The sequence below is a fragment of the Somniosus microcephalus genome, chromosome 3 (assembly GCF_052327205.1).
Source record: "Somniosus microcephalus isolate GS21.2 chromosome 3, FLI_Smic_1.0, whole genome shotgun sequence".
In the NCBI taxonomy this organism is placed as follows: domain Eukaryota; kingdom Metazoa; phylum Chordata; class Chondrichthyes; order Squaliformes; family Somniosidae; genus Somniosus; species Somniosus microcephalus.
In genome coordinates, this window is record NC_140989.1 from 116,503,836 (window position 1) to 116,525,211 (window position 21,376).

At 44.6% G+C, this 21,376-nt stretch overlaps 1 protein-coding gene across 1 annotated transcript in view; it reads left to right on the forward strand.

Moving 5' to 3' along the window:
• Nucleotides 1–21,376, forward strand: part of LOC147121280 (polyphosphatidylinositol phosphatase SYNJ2-like) — a 263,000-nt gene that overhangs the window by 50,250 nt on the left and 191,374 nt on the right. Inside the window, exon 3 of the mRNA XM_085981525.1 lies at nucleotides 3,944–4,211. Within this exon, the coding sequence (XP_085837651.1) occupies nucleotides 3,944–4,211 (268 nt within the window). The remainder of the gene's footprint in view (nucleotides 1–3,943; nucleotides 4,212–21,376) is intronic.

The following is a 21,376-nucleotide window of genomic DNA, read 5'->3' on the forward strand; positions in this document are numbered from 1 at the left end:
ACTAGCCACACTTGGCTAATTGGAATTCCGATGTAGCTAATTGCATTTCTGATTAGTAAATTAAAGTGACAAATGCACACCTTCCTTGGGCATGTGATCTCGATACTTATATTTGCATGTGTACTTTAACCTTTTTTGTGCCTTTGTTGGTAAAATGGTAAGACAAAAAGCAGAGTGTGCAAGTGCTTTTTGATCATTGTGAATGTTTTACTTCATCGAATGATACAGCACAGAAAGAGGCCATTTGGCCCATTGTGCCTGGGCCGGCTCTTTGAAAGAGCTGTCCAATTAGTCCCATTCCCCTACTCTTTCCCAATAGTCCTGCAAATTTTTCATTTTCAAGTATATATCTAATTCCTGTTTGAATCTGCTTCCACCACCTTTTCAGGCAGTGCATTCTAGATCATAAGAACATGCTACATAAAAAAAACCTCCATTTCCTCTCTGGTTCTTTTACCAATGATCCTAAATCTGGGTCCTCTGGTTACCAATCCTCCTGCTAGTGGAAACTTATTTACTCTATCAAAACCCTTCATAACCACTACCTCAATTACTGAATGGTGGTAGATGGCTTCAGTAAGTATACACATGTGAGGCACATTTACATGTATTATGTGAGTGCATTGACGTGTTTTTTACTTAAAATAGTGACTGGTCAGCTATTTCTACTGGACAACAATGGCTTGCATACAGGTAGAGATGTGCAGTGTTGCTGAGGTGTTCTTAACGGATAGGATGTGGAGTTTAGGAACAGGAGTAAGCCATTCAGTTCCTCGTGCCTGCTCTGCTATTCAATTAAATGTCAACCAAAGGAGTCAGCCATGGCTCAGTGGTAGTACTCTCGCCTCTGAGTCAGGAGGCTGTGGATTCAAGTCCCACTCCAGAAACCTGAGCACAAAACCTAGGCTGACACTCCAGTGCAGTACAAAGGGAGTGCTCCACTACCAGAGGTGATGTCTTTCGGATGAGATGTTAAACCGAGACCCCGTCTGCCCTCTCCGGTGGATGTAAAAGACCCCATGACATTATTCAAAGAGCAGGGGAGTTCTCCCCAGTGTCCTGGCCAATATTTATCCCTCAACCAACATCACTAAAACAGATGATCTGGTCATTATCACAATGTTTGTGGGATCTTGCTGTGCAAAAATTAGCTGCTGTGTTTCCTACATCACAACAGTGACTACACTTCAAAAATACTTCATTGGCTGTAAAAAGCTTTGGGACGTCCTGAGGTCTACATAGAAGTTTTTTTGTTCTTTTAGATCATAGCTGATCTGTGCCTCAACTCCATTTACCTGCCTTGGCTCCATATTCCTTGATGTCCTTAACTAACAAAAATCTATCAATCACAATATGGAAATCTCCAACTGTCCCAGCACCACAGCCTTTTGTGGTACAGAAATCTAGATTTCCACTACCCTCGTGTGGAAAAAGTGCTTCCTGATTTTGCTCCTAAATGGCCTAACACTAATTTTAAGATTATATCCCCTCATTCTTGATTCCCCACCAGAGGAAGTAGTTTCTCTGTATCTATCCTATTGAATCCTTCTAACATTTTAAACACCTCAATCAGATCACCCCTCAATCTTCAATACTTAGGGGAATACGAGCCAAGTTTATACAACTTGTCCTCACAATTTAACCCTCTAAACCCCACTATCATTCTAGTGAATCTGCGCAGCACCCCCTCCAAGGCCAATATATCTTTGCTGAGGGGCGGTGCCCAGAACTAAACGCTATACTCCAGATAGGGTCTGACCAATTTCCTTGTATTCCAGCCCTCTTGTGATAAAGGCTAACATTCCATTAGCCTTTTGGATTGCTTTTTGTACCTGCCTACTGGCTTTTAATGATTTGTGTATTTGGACTCCCAAATCTCTCTGCTCCTCTACAGTCCCTAGTTTCTCACCATTTTAGAAATGGTTTGACGCCGGGATTTTGCACACCGAGGTTCTGCATGAACAAGTGGCTGGGTAGGGGAATGGATTAGTGGCAGGTAATCCGAGTTTATGGCCGAGACCAAAAATGATGGTTTGCCAACAAAAGCAGCAATATTAGAACTCACTATTTCCACATACCCAACACACCAGAAAACTCGAGTTCCAGTGCACTCCAGTTTGTGGGCGAGTTTATTTTGATTACAGTGATATTTTGGATGCGGCCTGTTTTATCTGAGGTATGTGGGGGGTGGGGGGAGAAAGTCATTGTGCGTTCGGGAATGCTGATTCAGTCCCTCCCTCCTGTTGTACAGCAGAAATGGGATGAAACCCAAACTCCAAGCATTTGCCGAGTATGAGTAGGTCTGAATGTCAGCAGCTTGGCCTTGCTATATGGGAAAGAATTAGTTGTTGCACTCCCTTTTGTGGATAGATGCCAAGAGCAGTGGTTTACCATTTATAGATTGAATAAGCTGCCAGTGCGACAAATGTAGAAGTAAATACTTATTTCCCCTGCACCCCCCCCCCCCGTTACCAATGGCAATTGTAGCTCCCCTTCAATCTGCCAAACCACAGAGCTGGTTCACACTGTCATCCTCCACTTTAACCAATCACTTCATTAATACAGGTAGACTATCCTTTATCCGAACTTCCGAAAACCTCTAAAAACCGAAAGTTTTTTTGTTCAGCGTAAGTCGTGCGCACGACATGACCAGAGTGGCGCACAACTTACGCTGAGCAGGGCAGAGGGTCACAGAGTTCCCTCCTGGGTAGGAGATTGCAGGCCGAGCCGGGCAGTGTGAAGGAGGTACCGGGAGTGTGAACCCAACAATGCAGCGGCCCGTCCGATATTCTTTTCTCCGACCCTGGACCCCCGACCCCCCCCCCCCCCCGACCTGAACCGTGGCCCGTCCGATATTCTTTTCTCCGCCCCCACCCGACCCCCGACCTGATTTGCAGGCCAGCTTAGTAGGAGTCAGCCGATATCCGGCTTTCCAGAGAAGCAGGAAGGGGAATGAGACACGGAACAGTCGCAAGAGGTAGCCTGAACTTTTACAATTTATATTAAATACAAATTTCCCAGTCTTATAATAATACCTTCTGAAATCCGAAAACCGAAACTCAGCTGGTCCCAAGGCTTTCGGATAAGGGATAGTGTACCTGTACTACATGGGAGCACAGTTACTGTGTGGAACTTCCTGGTAAGGTCAGTTGCCCCACCCCACAATGAAGTATGTCGGTGCCTGCGGTTTATCTGATTTACTGGCTGATTTCCATGGTGTAACTGCTGAATTTTATTTGCTTGGCTCCCGATAGCTCGCTGAGTAAATGCCGTGCATAATCTTGCAGAAGTGTATGAAGAGAAAAGAAAGTTGTACTTTTTAAACTTTGTTTCAAAATTTTATAAAGTCTGAGTTGAGACTTCAGATTCGAGCTCGAAACTGAATAATTTGGCAATTTAATCTGTGTATACAAAGCATGTCTGGGCTCAGTGTTGAGTGAATTTTTAAGATCCTATTGGATACTTATTCATCTGTAGTGAATCACAGAATGCATGTGATAAGATGTGCCCTGGCAAGCTGGGCCATTCTTACTGGAGGCCTGGCTTATTTTAATGGTCAGGCATCATTTAAGTAAAGCTTTTGCGTTTCTCAGCTGATTGACGTGTTCGCCCACCCACATGGCACAATTTCCCGGCCTCTGTTCATAGCCTCATTCCACCTCTCGAAGGCAGGCTGAGGGACAGGATTACATTGAGTGCAAAGTATTGTCAGAAGTTGGTACCCTGGCTGGAAAGGGAGGGAAGGTGGTTAGAGTTTTTGATGAGTTCAAGTTTAAAACATTTAAAATTCTACTTCTGTAATATTCATTTCCACACCTTGGCTTTTGTATTTCTCTTATTGACCATTTTTTTGGGAGGACTTGGTGTTTATTGCAGATTCCTGTAAATTCTCTTTACATTGCTAAGTGCTGCGAGTTGTTAATTCTGTACTCTTCATTTACAGGTGATTCAAGACTCTGCTTTCTGGTCCTGGTAACAGGATGTACATCCGTAGGGAGGATCCGTGACACTGACATTTGCAAGATTACCACAACGGATTTTGTTCCTCTTCAAGAAGAAACAACAGATGAGGAACGAGCCACTGTCTTGAGGAAACTGCTGAATTCTGGGATGTTTTATTTTTCATCAACTGCTGGTTCAACTTTTGATCTCAATCTCTGTGCACAGAAGCAATATGCAAAGGATCGTGAGGCAGGAAACCGTTTTTTCTGGTTAGCTTACTGTTTTAATTGATTTAGTTGTACCAGGAAATGGTGATCTCCCTAAAATACTAAGATGACCCCTGCCCCCCAGCTCCATGGGTAAAAACGCCATCTAGTGTGGAATGGGCCATACAGACCACAAAGCCCCAGGTTCCATTCCTCCATTCCCACTCGGACCTCACTGTCCTTGGTCTCTTGCATTGTTCCACGGAAGCTCAACGTAAACTCGAGGAACAGCACCTCATCTTCCGATTAGGCACTTTGCAGCCTTCCGGACTCTCTCGAGTTCAACCATTTCAGATCATAACCTCGGCCCCTATTACATTTTTACTTATATTTTTTATCCACCCCTTTGTTTTGGTTTTTCCCTCCACCCCCCCCTTTTCTTTTTTTTTCTCTCTCCCACATGGCAGCTGTCTCTCATTCTGCCAGAACATTTCACACCTAATCTGAGCCGTCTTTTGTCTCCGCTAGTCCTATTACCATCTCGTCTCGTTTTGAATACCTCTTAATGTTTCTCCACTTCTTTTGTTCTATCGCAGCCCTGCCTTCAATCTATTTTATTTCCTTTCCAGTTTTGAAAAAGGGTTAGACCCGAAACGTCGACTCTAATTTCTCTCCACGGATGTTGCCTGGCCTGCTGAGTTTTTCCAGCATTTTCTGTTGTTATTTCCATTCCTCATATGCGGTGAATTGGCTGATCTTGGCAGGGGTGGTTCTACAACTACCATAGGGTTAGAGGGGTGCATAATTCAGCTAGGATTTCTGCTCTAATTGCAACACTACTTCTTTCTGGCAAATATGGAAGTTGGATGAACTGGTACAGACTCCCTGGGGGTAAATTGGTGAGGGCAGGGAAATAGTAGTGAGATGCAGGACATTCTGAGGGGGGGAGGGTGAACAGCCAGAGGTCGTGGTCCATATCTGTATCGACGACATAGGTAGAAAGAGGGATGAGGACCTGCAGACAGATTTGAGGGAGCTAGAAAACAGATTAAAAAGCAGGACCTCAAAGGTAGTAATCGCCGGATTACTCTCGGTGCCACGAACTAGTGAGTATAGGAATAGGAGAATAGAGTAGATGAATGTGTGGCTGGAGAGATGGTGCAGGAGGGAGGGCTTTAGATTCCTGGTACATTGGGACCGGTTCTGGGGGAGGTGGGACCTGTACAGGCCAGACGGGTTGCACCTCAACAGAACCAGGACCAATGTCCTCGCAGGGGGGGTTGCTAGTGCTGTTCGGGAGGGTTTAAACTAATTTGGCTGGGGGATGGGCACCAGGATGTTGCATTAAAACGGAGAAATGAGGTGCACAAAGGATTGAGAGAGACAGATGGCACTAGAGTAAGAAATAGTACGGTATTAGGTGGGGTCAGACTAAGAGAGAGTACAAGAAGGTCTAAGATAGGTTTATAATGCATGGTGTAAACTGGTAAATAAGGTTGGTGAGCTGCAGCCGCAAATAGCCACATGGGAATATTATGATGTTTTGGTGATAACGGAGAACTGGCTCAAAAAAGGACAGGATTGGGAACCAAATATTCCTGGATATAAGGTGTTCAGGAAAGATATTCACAATATATATTAATGATCTGGACGAGGGAACTAGATGTAATATCTCTAAGTTTGCAGATGACACAAAGCTGGGTGGGCGTGTGTGCTGTGAGGAGGATGCCGAGAAACTCCAGTATGGATTGGGCAGAAGCATGGCAGATGCAATATAAAATGGATAAATGCGAGGTTATCCACTTTGGTGTCAAAAACAGGAAGGCAGATTATTATTTGAATGGCAATAGATTGGGAGAAGGGGAAGTGCAACGAGACCTGGGCGTCCTTGTGCACCAGTCGCTGAAAGTAAGCATGCAGGTGCAGCAGGCGGTTAAGAAGGCAAATGGTATGTTGGCCTTCGTAGCGAGAGGGTTTGAGTACAGGAACAAGGATGTCTTGCTGCAGTTGTACAGGGCCTTGGTGAGACCACACCTTGAGTATTGTGTGCAGTTTTGGTCGCCTTACCTGAGGAAGGATGTTCTTGCCATGAAAGGAGTGCAGCGAAATGGCAGGAATGACGAATGAGGAGAGATTGGGTCGATTGGGCTTGTACTCGCTGGAGTTTAGAAGAATGAGAGGGGATCTCATCAAAACTTATAAAATTCTAACAGGACTAGACAGACTAGATGCTGGAAGGATGTTCCCGATGGTCGGGGAGTCCAGAACCAGGGGTCACAGTCTAAGGATAAGGGTAGGCCATTTAGGACAGAAATGGAGGAGGAATTTCTTCACCCAGAGAGTGGTGAACTTGTGGAATTCTCTGCCAAAGAAGGCAGTAGAGGCCAATTCATTAAATATATTCAAGAAGGAGTTGGATATATTTCTTAAGGCTAAAGGGATCAAGGGATATGGAGAGAAGGCAGGAACAGGGTACTGAATTTGAATGATCAGCCATGATCTTATTGAATGGTGGAGCAGGCTTGAGGGGCCGAATGGCCTACTCCTGCTCCTATCTTCTATGTTTCTATGATAGGGAAAGAAAGAAAGGAGGTGGGGTGGCAGTATTGATTAAGGAGAATATTGGAGTGAGAGTCCTGGAGGGGTCAAGGACATACTCTATTTGGTTAGAGGTCCCATTACACTACAAGGTGTATTCTGTAAGCCACCAACTAGTGGGAAAGACAGAGGAGCAAATTTGCTGGGAAATTAGAGATGTGCAAGAACTATAGAGTAGTGATAATGGGGGACTTCAATTATCATAATATAGACTGGGATAGTAATAAAGTAAAGGGCAGAGAGGGGAAGAATTTCTGAAGTGTGTTCAGGAGAACTTTCTTGATCAGTACATTTCCGGCCAATAAGGAAGGAAGCATTGCTGGACCTGGTTCTGGGGAAATGAGGTGGGTCAATCAGAGCAAGTAGGGGAACATTTAGGGAACAGCGATCATAGTATCATAAGGTTTACATTAGCTATGGAAAAGGACAAGGAGCAATTTAGAGTAAAAATACTTAATTGGAGGAGGGCCAATTTCAGTGGGTTGAGAACAGATCTGGTCCGGGTAAACTGGAATCAAAGATTGGCAGACTAAACTGTAATGGAATAATGGGGTGCCTTTAAAGAGGAGATGGTTCGGGTACAGTTGAGGTACTTTCCCACGTGGGGGAAAGGTATGGCAGCCAAAGTCAGAGCTCTCTGGATGACGAAAGAGATAGAGAGCAAGATGAAGCAGAAAAAGGGGGTGTCTGACAGATGTCAGGTTGAGAACACAAGTGAGAACCAGGCTGAATACAGAAAGTTCTGAGAGGAAGTGAAAAAGGAAATAAGAGGGGCAAAGAGAGAGTATGAGAATAGACTGACAGTTAACATAAAAAGGAATCCAAAAGTCTTCTATAGGCATATAAATAGTAAACGGGTAGTAAGAGGAGGGGTGGGGTTGATTACAGACCAAAAAGGAGACCTACGCATGGAGGCAGAGGGCATGGCTGAGCTACTAAATGAGTACTTTGCATCTTTCTTTACCAAGGAAGAAGGTGCTGCCAAAGTCATGGTGAAAGAGGAGGTAGTTGAGATACTGGATGGGCTAAAATTTTATAGAGGAGGTACTAGATAGGCTGGCTGTACTTAAAGTAGATAATTCACCAGGACCGGATGAGATGCATCCTAGGATGCTGAGGGAGGTAAGGCTGGATATTGCAGAGCTACTGGTCATAATCTTCCAATCCTCCTTAGATATGGGGGTGGTGCCAGAGGACTGCAAATGTTATACCCTTGTTCAATAAAGGTTGCAAGGGTAAACCCAGCAACTACAGGTCAGTCGATTTAACCTCGTGGTGAGGAAGCTTTTAGAAACGATAATCCGGGACAAAATTAACAGTCACTTGGACAAGTGTGGACTAATTAAGGAAAGCCAGCATGGATTTGTCAAAGGCAAATCGTGTTTAAATAATTTGATTGTGAGGTAACAGAGAGGGTTGATGTGGTGTACATGGACTTCCAAAAGGCGTTTGATAAAATGCCCTGTAATAGGCTTGCCAGCAAAGTTGAAGCCCATGGAATAAAAGGGACAGTGGCAGCATGGATACGAAATTGGCTAAGTGACAGGAAACAGACAGTAGTGGTGAATGGTTATTTTTCGGACTGGAGGAAGGTACATGGTGGTGTTCCCCAGGAGTCAGTACTAGGACCACTGCTTTTCTTGATATATATTAATGACTTGGACTTGGGTGTACAGGGCACAATTTCAAAATTTGCAGATGACACAAAACTTGGAAGTATAGTGAACAGTGAGGAGGATAGTGATAGACTTCAAGGGGACATAGACAGGCTGGTGGAAAGGGCGGACACGTGGCAGATGAAATTTAATGCAGAAAAGTGCGAAGTGATACATTTTGGTAGGAAGAATGAGGAGAGGCAATATAAACTAAAGGGTACAATTCTAAAGGGAGTGTATGAATAGAGAGACCTAGGGGTATATGTGCACAAATCATTGAAGGTAGCAGGGCAGGTTGAGAAAGCGGTTAAAAAAGCATATGGGATCCTGGGCTTCATAAATAGAGGTATAGAGAACAAAAGCAAGGAAGTTATAATGAACTTTTATAAAACACTGGTTTGGCCTCAACTGGAGTATCGTGTCCATTTCTGGGCACCGCACTTTAGGAAGGATGTGAAGGTCTTAGAGAGGATGCAGAAAAGATTTACGAGAATGATTCCAGGGATGAGGGACTTCAGTTATGTGGATGGACTAGAGAAGCTGGGGTTGTTCTCCTTAGAGCAGAGAAGGTTGAGGGGAGATTTGATTGAGGTGTTCAAAATCATGAGGGGTTTAGACAGAGTAGATAGAGAGAAGCTGCTCCCATTGGTGGAAGGGTTGAGAACCAGAGGACACAGATTTAAGGTGATTGGAAGAAGAACCAAATGCGACATGAGGAAAAAAAATTTACGCAGCAAGTGGTTAGGATCTAGAATGCGCTGCCTGAAAGGGTGGTGGAGGCAGATGCAATCGTGGCTTTCAAAAGGGAGTTGGATAAGTACCTGAAGGAAAATTTGCAGGACTACGGGGAAAGGTCAGGGGAGTGGGACTAGTTGAAGTGCTCTTGCAGAAAGCCAGCACGGGCCGAATGGCCGCCTTCTGTGCTGTAAGCATTTTATGATTTTATGCACTGTTTTAATTTTGTGTCTCTGCCAATTGATCCTTGGAGCACTGGTGCATCTGTAATAATTGGGGGGAAAAAAGCCAATTTTGGTATCTTATGGTGCTGTGTCATTCAACAATCTGGTTGTTGGATGAATCGAGTAGGTCAATCCAAATGATATAGGTTCAGATGCCAGAGATAAATTAATTAATTGTTTTTATTAATATCGCCGGAAATACAAGCAAGTCTATATATCTATATACTCACAAGTGGGATGTCTATCAGGAACAACAAGCTACAGCAATTCAGGGAAATTCTCGGCACCGAATACCAACGAACTATGGAAATTGGTCCATATTTATTCATTTTGAGGACGATTCCTAATTACTTAATGTCAAGCTCAGAGCAAGGCACCTATCGATTGAGATATGTGATCCTATGTATCTTCTGCTACGGCCCCAGTAGGTGGCAATGTTGTAAGACATATTCTTCATTCTGGCTGGAATGTGGCTTCATTTCTTATCAGTAGAAGGTAAGATAAGTTGCATGGCTGTAACCTTTTACACTTTGTCAGAATAATAGCAAACTAACCCAGGCATGCCCTCTCCAAACTAGGCTATACTTCTTTACACACATTCGTTGATGCTTCTTAAATTACGTTAACTGACACATCCTGCTTACTTAACTTTGGCCTGCAGAATCCAAGCAACATAATCTAATCCATGTGTTAGCTTGTATCACACAGAATAAATTCATAAAACACAAATATCAATACTGACTTCCGTATTAACTGACTTTCATTAATTCTCACCAGATTTTGTGAGCCTTCCGCCGAATCACGGTCAATGTATTCCTGTGGTTTCTACACTTCCTCCTTTACTGTAGCCCTCTATGCTAACTACCCCATGATACCCATTACCTATGCCAAGCTGTTAATCTATTATACACTATCCTACACTAGTTGGGCTGTGTGTGTCACTATTAGAATAGCTCAGATGGTTTTGAACTTCAAAGTATATTGTAGACATTGTGTACAGTGACAAATAACGTAAGGCACTGTTATTCAATAATGATTTATTCAATAATGGGATGGGCACCAGCATATAGGAGTAGAAAAGAGGAATAAGGTGCATAAAAGAGTGAGTGTTGGATAGTACTAGAGAAGAAAGTAGTACTAGAGGCGGAAGTAGTACCATATTAGATAGAAGTAGACTAAGAAAGACTTCAAAAAATTCAAAAATGGGTTTAAAATACATGTACGTAAATGCACAAAGTGTGGTGAATAATTTGGTGAGCTACAAGCACAATTAGCCGCATGGCAATATGATGTTGTGGCAATAACGGAACGTGGCTTAAAAATGGCGAGGACTGGGCACTTAATATTCAAGGGCACAAGGTGTTCAGAAAAGAAAGGGAAGGAAAAAAGGGAGGTGGGATGGCAGTGCTGATTAAGGAAGACATTGTAGTGTTGGAAAGGGAGAATGTTCTTGAGGGGACAAGGACAGAATCCATTTAGTTAGAGTTGAGGAGCAAAAAGGGTATGATCATGCTATTGGGGGTATTCTATAGGCCTTCAAGTAGTGAGAGGGAGGTAGAGGAGCAAATCTGCAGGGAAATTGCAGAAATATGCAAAAGCTATAGAGTGGTGATATTGGGGGACTTTAATTACCCAAATATCAATTGGGATAATGCTAGGGTAAAGGGAAGGGATGGGGAGGAATTTCTGAAATGTGTTCAGGAGAATTTTCTTGACCAGTATGTTCTTGGCCCAATCAGAAAGGAGGCATTGCTGGATCTGGTGCTGGGGAATGAGGTGGGCCAGGTCAACCCAGTGTCTGTGGGAGAACACTTGGGTACGAGTGATCATCATATCATGAGATTTAGATTAGCAATGGAGAGGAGCAAGGATCAATCTAGAGTGGAACTTCTAAATTGGAATAGGGCTAACTTCAGTGGGATGCGAAAGGATCTAGCCAGGGTAAAATGGAACCAAAGACTGACGTGAAAAGCTGCAATGGAACAATGGGTGATCTTCAAGGAGGAGATGTTCCAAGTATAGGCTAGGTACCAAGGGCTCCTTGGATGACGAGGGAGATAGAGAAGATGATGAAACCAAAAAAGAGGGTGTATGATGCGTGCCAGGTGAATTCTTCAAGGGAGAACAAGACCAAATACAATAAGTTGAGAGGGAAAGTGAAGATGAAAATAAGATTGGCAAAGAGAGAATATGAGAGTAGAATGGCAGTTAACATAAAAGGGAACCCAAAAATCTTCTACCGGCATGTAAACAGTAAGCAGGGAGTAAGAGGCAGGGTAGGGCCTATTAGGGACAAAGAAGGTGATATATGCTTAGAGGCGCAGGGCAAGGCTAGAATACTCGATGAGTACTTTGTATCGGTGTTTACAAAGGAGATGGATGCTGACAAAATATCGGTAGCAGTGTAAAAGATAGAAGCAATGGAAGGGGTGAAAATTGATAGGATGTACTAGAAAGGCTGGGTATGCTTAGAGTGGATAAGTCGCCTGGTCCAGATGGCTTGCATCCCAGGTTGCTAAGGGAATTGGGGGAGGAGATAGCGGAAGGGCTTGCCATAATTTTCCAATCTTCCATAGATGCAGGGGAGGTGCCTGAGGATTGGAAAATGGCAAATGTGACACCATTGTTCAAGAAAGGGTGTAAGGACAATTCTAGTAATTACAGTCCGGTCAGTTTAACATCAGTGGTGGGTAAAGTCTTAGAAACAATAATCAAGGAAAAAATTAACGGACACTTGCCGAGATATAAGCTAATTAAGGAGAGCCAACACGGATTTGTAAAAGGCAGATTGTGTTTGACTAATCTAATTTAATTTTTTGATGAAGTAACAGGAAGGATTGATGAAGGGATTGCAATGGATGTTGTCTACATGGATTTTAGGAAGGCGTTTGACAAAGTACCACATAATAGGCTGATTAACAAAATTGAGGCTCATGGAATAGGTGGGTCAGTGGCAGCTTGGATAAGAAATTGGCTTAAGGACGGAAAACAGTGAGTTGCGGTAAATGGCTGTTTTTAGGACTGGAGGATGGTAGACAGTGGTGTTCCCTAAGGGTCTGTGCTGGGGCCAGTGCTTTTTTTGATATATATAAATGACCTGGATATTGGAATATTGAGTAGAATTTCTAAATTTGCCAATGACACCAAACTTGGGGGTGTGGCAAACAATGAGGATGATACCAATTGACTGCAACAGGACATAGAAAGGCTAGCAGAATTGGCAGACAAGTGGCAGATGGAATTTAATACGGAGAAGTGTGAGGTGATGCATTTTGGCAGAAGGAATAGGGAGAGGCCATATATACACTTAATGGCGCAGTTTTAAAGAGTCTGCAGGGACAGAGGGACCTGGGAATTAATGTGCATAGGTCCCTAAAGGTGGCAGGACATATTGGGCCAGTAATTCCTGTCCCAACGCGTGAGTACGAACGGGGTACTCACGCGTGGGCCCGGAGGAATTGCCGGTTTTCAGCATGCACAGCGCATGCGGGGAAAACCGGCATTTCCTCTCCTCTGACCCAAGGGGTTAAGAGGCGGAACGCGTGCGAGGTTTCAGGTAGCACGTGCGCGCTGAACTTCCCTTTTTTTTGAAGAGTTGCCCGTGGGGAAAAGACTCCGGTTTTTACGCGTGGAAAAAGCAGCCATAAGTACTTACTTTTAACAGGTAAGTGGTCTATTAAGTAAAATTAGAACATTTTTCCACAGGTTCATTTTTTTTGAAGACTTTACAGTAAGGTAAGTGTATTTTTAGCCCCGATTTTTTATGTAATTTTTTTCAAAATTTAAAATTATTGTTTAAAATAGTTTTTTACAATTATTTATAGTTTATTTAAGTAGTGCGATGTTTTTTTAAATTTTCTTTCAAGTTTAAGTAGTGTTTTGGGGCCAGGAGTTTTCATGAGTTTGACAGTTCTTGCTATCAAACTCATGAATGAACTTTTGCAACCTCCCATTGGTTGCCCAGTGCTCACGTGATCCCAGCCGGCTCATTGCACTAAGTACGCCGCTGGGTCACGCACGTACAGGACCTGAAGCGGACCAGTGACAGGAAATGCAATGCGGGCCAGGATTGAAATGTCAGCGCGCCGGGTAAGTGCACATCGGGGGCTTGCACGCGCGGCAAGCCCCCGAAGCTCATTGGCCCAGAAATTAGGGAGTGGTTAACAACTCATATGGGATCTTGGGCTTCATAAATAGAGATATTGAGTACAAAAGTAGAGAATTTATGCTGAGCCTTTATAAAGCGCTGGTTAGGCCACAACTAGAGTATTGCGTGCAGTTCTGGTCACCACACTTTAGGAAGGATGTGAAGGCCCTTGAGAGGGTGCAGAGGAGATTTACCAGAATGGTTCCCGGAATGGGGGATCTTGGCTACAAGGACAGGTTGGAGAAACTGGATTTGTTTTCATTAGAGCAAAGGAGGTTGAGCGGTGACTTGATAGAGGTGTACAAGATTATGACGGGTTTGGATAGGCTAGACAGGGAAAGGCTGTTCCCACTAGTTGACGATACAAGGACTAGGGGACACAGCTTTAAGGTTTTGGGCAAGAGATGCAGGGGGGACGTGTGGTAAACCACTGTTGTTGTTGTTGTTGTTACACACTGTTGTACCTATGCATGCCTCAACATGTCTCGGCTGGCTCCACCCACACAGGCCCAGGTATAAAGGTGATTGACCTGCAGCCCCCTGCCTTCTTGGAACCCAGTCAACCACGAGAGGCATGCTCTGTTCTTTGCTAATAAAAGCCTTTAGTTACTCTCTTAACTCTCAGTCTTTTATGAGTAATTGATAGCGCATCAGGACGTGAGGAAAAACTTTTTTCCGCAGTGGAGAGGACCTGGAACTCGCTGCCGACGGAAGTGGTAGAAGTGGAGACACTCAATGTTTTCAAGGGGAGACTGGATAGGCACTTGAGGGAAATAAACTTGCAGGGCTATGGGGATAGATCGGGGGAATGGGACTGACTGGATTGCTCCACAGAGAGCCGGCGCGGACTCGATGGGCCGAATGGCCTCCTTCTGTGCCGTTATGACTCTTTGATTTCATCCTGTTGAAATAGAAGCAATTTTTCTTGCAAGTAAGAAAATGAACTACATACAGACTATATACTCCACTTAAACTGCGATTGCATTCAGTTTGGATCAGTTCAGTGTGTCTTGGTGCAGAAAATGAGATCGCAAAAAATTACATATACTAATGTGACTCAAATCCCCCAAATTTCCAGTACTTCTTGAGGTAGATTTTTAACTCTGGACTGAGATTGAAGTAAATAGCTGTCTTTTATTTACATTGGTAATTAACTGTTGAGAGTGGAATGTGTTGCTAAATAGCTCTCCAATTTGTCCATAATTTTTTTTAAACAGTAAAGTAGATAGTTGCTTCAAAGAGGAATATTAAAGGGTACGCGGATGGCGCAGCATTAGCGAGATGGCTCGTGGAGAAAAACACCAGCAGACTTGGTAACAACTTTCTGTGCTTTAACTTATTGAATTCCAAAAATAGATCTAAAATTTCCATTTTCCATCTAAAGTTTCCCTTTCCAGTTCCACAGAAGAGCCTATTACATAATCCACACCCATAATAGATCACACATCATTGCATCCAACATTAGCACTGACCCTTCTCAACAATACCCAAAAAACAGCTGTTTGCTTCAGGGTCTCTACTGATCCATGCAATGCCTGATTGGATGCTAGATAAATGTCTCATCACAAGATCATTACAATGCCAAAAAATGTAGGGGACGGTCTTATCTGACACTAGTTGTTATACCAGTCAGATAGCTCATTGCCTGTTCTCACCACACTCCTTATTTCTTGATGATAATGACTTTCCCAGGTAACCCACACTCTTCAAAAATCTGCTATGCTGAATTCCTGTCAACACTGGTAAATGCCCTCTGCAAATCAACAAAATTCAACATCACTGCCATTCTTAGCTTTGCTCAATGATATTAAGAAGAGTAAAGATCTGGTCAATGCAAGATCTGTTCTAGTGAAAACCAGCTTGCTCTTCTTGGAGTCTACCTATTCAGGATAATGATTCAGAAGTATTAGCCAGGGACAGAGAGTAATGTAATAACATGCCAGTTGTTACATTCACTTCTGTCCTGCAGTGCATTGTAGTAGCTGTCTTTATCTACATTGCTGTGTCTGTTTGTGAGTGCACTGCACAATAGTCATTTTGAAGTAATGTGTCTTGAACTTTGCATGTAGAAGTCTGCTGTTGATGGGTTCCCAATCCAGAATGCCATGTCGAGCTACCTCAACTTCTGGTGTTCCTGACTAGCGTATGCTTTTCTTTCCCATTGTAATCTTCATGGAGTCAGCTCTTGGCCAATAACATTCACTAATGCTCAACATGTCGATAGAGTAATTTTTCAACTTGTTGATAACTTGTGCTAGTTTACCAGCTTGAAGCTTAATTTGTAAATTCCCATAAGCAGTCAAAAGCTTTTAGTGAACCTTGAGCAGAGGGCTCTTCGACGTACCAAATTCATGTCGTTTCAGGGTTTTGCTGTTGTCCATCATACAGTCCTCTAGGCAACTTCAGGATTGATGTCTTCTCATTTCTGTTTCTGTAGCATGCAGAGTTTTACTTGGCAGGGTTGCTAGCCCTCCTTTATCTGGGCTTGGAACAGGCAGTGTGGGTAGTAGTTAGCGTCACAAAGGCATGGATGAGTAGAGAACTTGGAAACCCAGGGGACTAAATTGGACAGCCCCTGAAAACAGGCGTGAGGCTTGCGATGCGTGATCACCCTGCGCCTGTTCAATGTGATGCAGGCAGCACACCAACTTCGTGCTGCCTGCTCATTACCATGATTGTAGCATGCAGCCAGCACTAACTGCGCTGTTGAGTGGCTGCATGCTTCAGCAGTAGGCCCAAGATTGTGAGAGCCTAGCAGGAGTTAAAGTTAGCCTGCACTACTTAAAACCAGCCTGCAGTTCTTAAAGGGGAGGTGCATTGTGGCTGGAGCAGTTGGTGGAAGTCATGGAATCATTCTGATGTGGAAAAAGATGGAATAATGGCACAACATGGGAGCGAGCCTGCTCCAAGGTTCTCGGACACTGCACTGGAGGCCTTGGTGGAGGAGGTGGAAAGGAGGAGAAAGTGCTGTATCCACAGGAGGCCCTCCAGACAAATACTCAGCAGGCAGTGGGAGCAGATAGCCATGGCAGTCAATGCCAGGAGTCAAGCCCCAAGGACCTGGATGCAGTGCCGCAAAATGTTCAGTGACCTAACATGAGAGGTCATGGTCAGTGAGTTCATTACCAAATGCCATATCCTACCAACTGCATCACTAGCCTCACACACTGCTCAATGCACCACACCCCCGTCACTCGCCTATCAACAATCTCTATCAATCATGACTCATACCTAACATTCATAGCTGCACCTCCACTCACACACTTAGCACTGCTGCAAGCCTCACACCCACATCTCACAGCTTGCACACACTGCCAGCTATTCAACCATGACAGCCACACCACCCAAACACATTGCACCACACTCACTGACACACTTCCCTTTCTCTTGCAGGACAAAGTGGTGCACAACCAGAGGCAGCAGGAGCTAACCGGTGGAGGACAGGCGCGCCTGAATGTCCTTACCACCATTGAGGAGACGGTGCTCTCCATCATTGGCCATTGCTGAGGCCGTGGCCAGCAGCGGGGCTGAAATGATAGAAGATGATAGTATCCTCATACCTAATCCTCCTCATACCTAATCCTCTTTCTCACATCCCACTTCCCTCTCAGATACTGACACTCTGTGTAATTTAGAGGATAGCATAGAGGTGGGATTTGCACGTGGTGAGACACCGGGCACGAGTGGCCTGCAGCTAGGGCAGGGGAAAAGTTTGCTCAGGTGACAGCTCGCTGGAGGGCGAGGTCGCACACGAGTTCTGCTAGAGGACTCGGATGAGCATTTCGGTGGAGCGGAAACAGAAGAAGGCTGATGGGTAGGCACAATGAAATGCATTACCAGGCCGCCAGAAAGCCTGCTTGCAATGTCAAGAAGCATGGAGGAATCCGGCACCACTTTGCACAGGGCTTTGCTTAGGGACTGGAGCTCAACCTTTCCAGCACGGAAATGGTGGCCAACTCCATTAGCACACTTGTGTAACCAACCATGATGCAGTGTCTGATGGTGAATGTTTCAGTTTCCATAGCAGCAGCCACCCAATGTCTGAGTGCTGCAGTGGAAGCTCAGACTGCTGTTATGCAAGGTCAGACTTCTCTCATGCAGTTTCAGACTGCTGCCAGCGGATACCAGTATTCAAAGGGGCATGCAGGGTGTCACAGCGGTCCAGCAATCTGTCCTCTAACAGATTACTAGGATTGCTGAGGCGTGCCCTGGGGGAGTGGCAGTGGCTCCATGGAGCACGAACCAGCTGTCCTCTCTCAGGATGACAGCATTCATCCTCCCACCCCTGCCACTCTGCCATTGCTGTTGCCTGGCAGCCAGCCAGCCCAGACTGCTGCCACCCTTGCCGAGGTGGTGCAGTCCGAAGCCGGGCCTTCTAGGCCCAGAGCTGCTCAAGGTCGTCCTGCAAGGCCATCTGCAGTCTCCCCCACTGAAAGTCAGCAGCTTTCCACCAGCCATGTTGCAGCCACTGCGGTAGCACTAGGACAGGCAATGGCACACGGAAGACAGGCACTAAGGGAATGCGCAAGGGTGATTGGTTTACGTTTGTATGCAATATGGCATGCTTTGATTTATAAATTTGGTTTGGAATATTTGTTTTGGCTTTTATTTTTGCATTGTGGCCAAGCGGACGCTGTGATGGTCAGTGACAGTGGAAGGTAAGGTGTGGGGACTGTTGGTGAATGGGGTATTGGGGTTGCGTTTACTGGTATCGCAGGCGGATGAATTGTTCATCGACAGCCCGGCCAGAAAGGGGCTGTCTAGGTTGCCTCCTCCCTTCCTCTGCTTCCTCCTCTTCAGCTGCTCGCTGTATAGCTGGTGACAAGGGCTGTGCGCTCATGATGGCGAGGTTGTGCAGCAAACCAGCACGAACTTTGACACCCGCTCTGCCGAGTACGGAAGCGTTGTGTCAGCAAGCCAATGGATTACTCTATCACACTTTGTGTGGCAGCATGGCTTTCATTGTATGCATTATGAGGTACGATAGCATAGTGGTTATGTTGCTGGACTAGTAATCCAGAGGCCTGGACTAATGATCCGGAGATAGGAGTTCAAATCCCACCACTGGGGAATTTAAATTCAATTAACTAAATAAATCTGGAATAAAAAAGCTAGTATCAGTTCTGGTGACCATGAAACTACTGCATTGTCGTAAAAACCCATCTGGTTCACTAATGTCCTTTAGGGAAGGAAATCTGCCGCCCTTACCTGGTCTGATCTACATCTGACTCCAGACCCATAGATATGCGGTTGACTCTTAACTGCCCTCTGAAATGGCCTAGCAAAGCACGTATTGAAGAAGGTGGCTCACCACCATCTTCTCGAGGGCAATTAGAGATGGGCAATAAATGCTGGCCTTACTGGCGACATCCACACACTGTGAATTAATTTTTTTAAATGCTGTGTGCGTGGGTTGCGCACCGGAGTCATGAGCCAGGTGGTCAGCGGATCACCCTTTGGTTTGTCGTGGTTTATTTAAATGCAGATGGCACAGCAGACTCCTGGCTGATGCTGCTAGCTTGCACCAGAGGCCCTGAAACCAACTGTAGCACCCCTCGCGTCACCTTTATTGAGATCAGCTAACTCAGCACAAGGCAGGGAGTGGATCTAGGATCTTTGTAGCCTGAATTACTCAGTGTCCCATTAGGTGATGCAGTCACTGAGCCACCAGAGAACCCAAATAGAGATTATTCAACACAGGAACAGTTGTAACTGAATTTTGTTCTGTAAAATAAGGTATCTTTCATGACTCTGAGTTCATCACCTCTGAGTTCAGTGCTTGGCCATGACATTGCTGTGGTAGGATTAGGACTGCTTGGTGACAAAAAAAAGAAACATTGCAGACACTGGGTTGATGCGGCAGAGCTAACAAAGGGTTTTCTCCCAAGCAGATAGCTGGACTGTTGTGTCTGAAAGATCCCAACAAATATAATGGGTTAGAAGAGAGTTCTTCAGGCTTTCTTCCTTCACGTCCCCTCTGCCACCCCCACCAATGACCAGTTTGTATTGTGAAGAACCATTTCAAGTTGAAGTTGCTGCTCTGGTTTCTCATCATATCGTATAAACCTTTTGCCTTTTACAAATTATTTCTGTGGAGTGAATCGCTAATTTTTTTTGAAGCCCAACAATTTACAATACAATAAGGTTTGAGAGATATCGATAGTGCCAAGACCAAAGTAATAGACTGGAAAAAAGCCAGCTATGAAGGAATGAGGATGGAGCTAAGGAAGGTAAACTGAGGAAAACATTGAGTGGTAGAACAACAGTGGGTAATATTTAAAGGAGAGATCAGTAGAGTTCAGGAGGAATATATTCAACTAAAAAATAAGAAACTGGTTAAGAATGAGATGCCATGGATAAACAGAGGCAAGGATAAAATTGAATCTAAAGAAAAAGTCGTAGGCAAAGTACATAAACAATAAATGAGAGGATGACATAAGGCAAGTATTATGTCCGTGTGTAATTGAGACACGGACTGCAGGAGCTGGTTACAACAGGTGTTTACTGAGTGGAGACAAAACTGGAACTACTATGCAAAGTTACTACACAGGCTTATATACAGGGGTGGTCACTACTGGTACTGCAGTATACAGGGGCTGCAGAATATAGTTCCTTCTGCAAGGTACATTACAATTCCTCCCCTTTTAGCTAAACAGTACATAACATTCGATTAATAATTAACATATTTACAATTACAGTTGCTAGATACATTAGCTGAAGTTAAGCAATTATAAGTTCAGTCTTTGAGGAGGCTTCCTGATTCTGTCTGGATAACGCCTCTTTCGGGTATCAGGTTCTTCTGGCAAAGTTGATTCGGGATCAACGTCGTTTGGTTCGTCTGCTTCCAATATCACCGATTCTGAGGTAGATGCAGTTGGTACTTCGGTTTCATCACCAGGTGTATCGGATCGTGGTGTGGAATTGACGTTTTCCAGTGACGCTAGAATCTGGTCAGCATGGCGTCTTACAATGCTCTCTCCAACATCCATGGTATACATTAGGGGTCCTTGCCGTGTGCAGATTGTTCCTGGCTGCCACTTCTCTGTGCGGTAGTCCCGGGCCAGAACTGGTTGACCTATCTTAAAACTCCTGGTCGGCCTTTCATTCATATTCTGAAACTGCCTGTTCTCCACATCTCTTCTGATGTTTGGCTTAACCAAATCCAAGCGGCATCGTAGTCTTCGATTGAAGAACATCATGGCTGGAGTTTGGTTGGTAACCGCATGTGTCGCATTCCGGTAGGCAAACAAGAAGTTATCCACCTTGTGCTGTTGGGGTATATCTTCATTACACATTGCCTTGATAGCCTTCTTGAATGTTTGAACGAACCTCTCAGCCAATCCATTGGTGGCTGGATGATATGGGGCGGATGTGTAATGCTTAACACCATTGTTCTTTAAGAACCTCCGGGACTCTTCAGACACAAACTGTGGTCCATTGTCTGAGCAAATCTGTTCAGGCAGCCCATTTCTGGCGAATATGGTTCGTAAGACTGTGATAGTTTTTTCTGTGGTGGTTGAGGACATTTTTATTACCTCTGGCCACTTTGTGCATCCACCGCAATTAAAAACATCGAGTCCATAAATGGACCAGCAAAATCAATGTGCACCCTTTGCCATGGAGATGAGGGCCACTCCCATGGATGTAGAGGGGCTTGTGGTGGGGCGTTTTGGACCTTCTGGCATCCTGTACAGCTCTTGGTCATCTCTTCGATTTCTCTATCGATTCCCGGCCACCACACAAATGCTCTGGCTAAGTTCTTTTTTACTCCTCCCAGATGACTCTCATGAAGCTCATTGAGCACTCTATCCTTCAATTTGGTTGGAATTTCTACTCTGGATCCACACATCAAGGTTCCTCTGCACACTG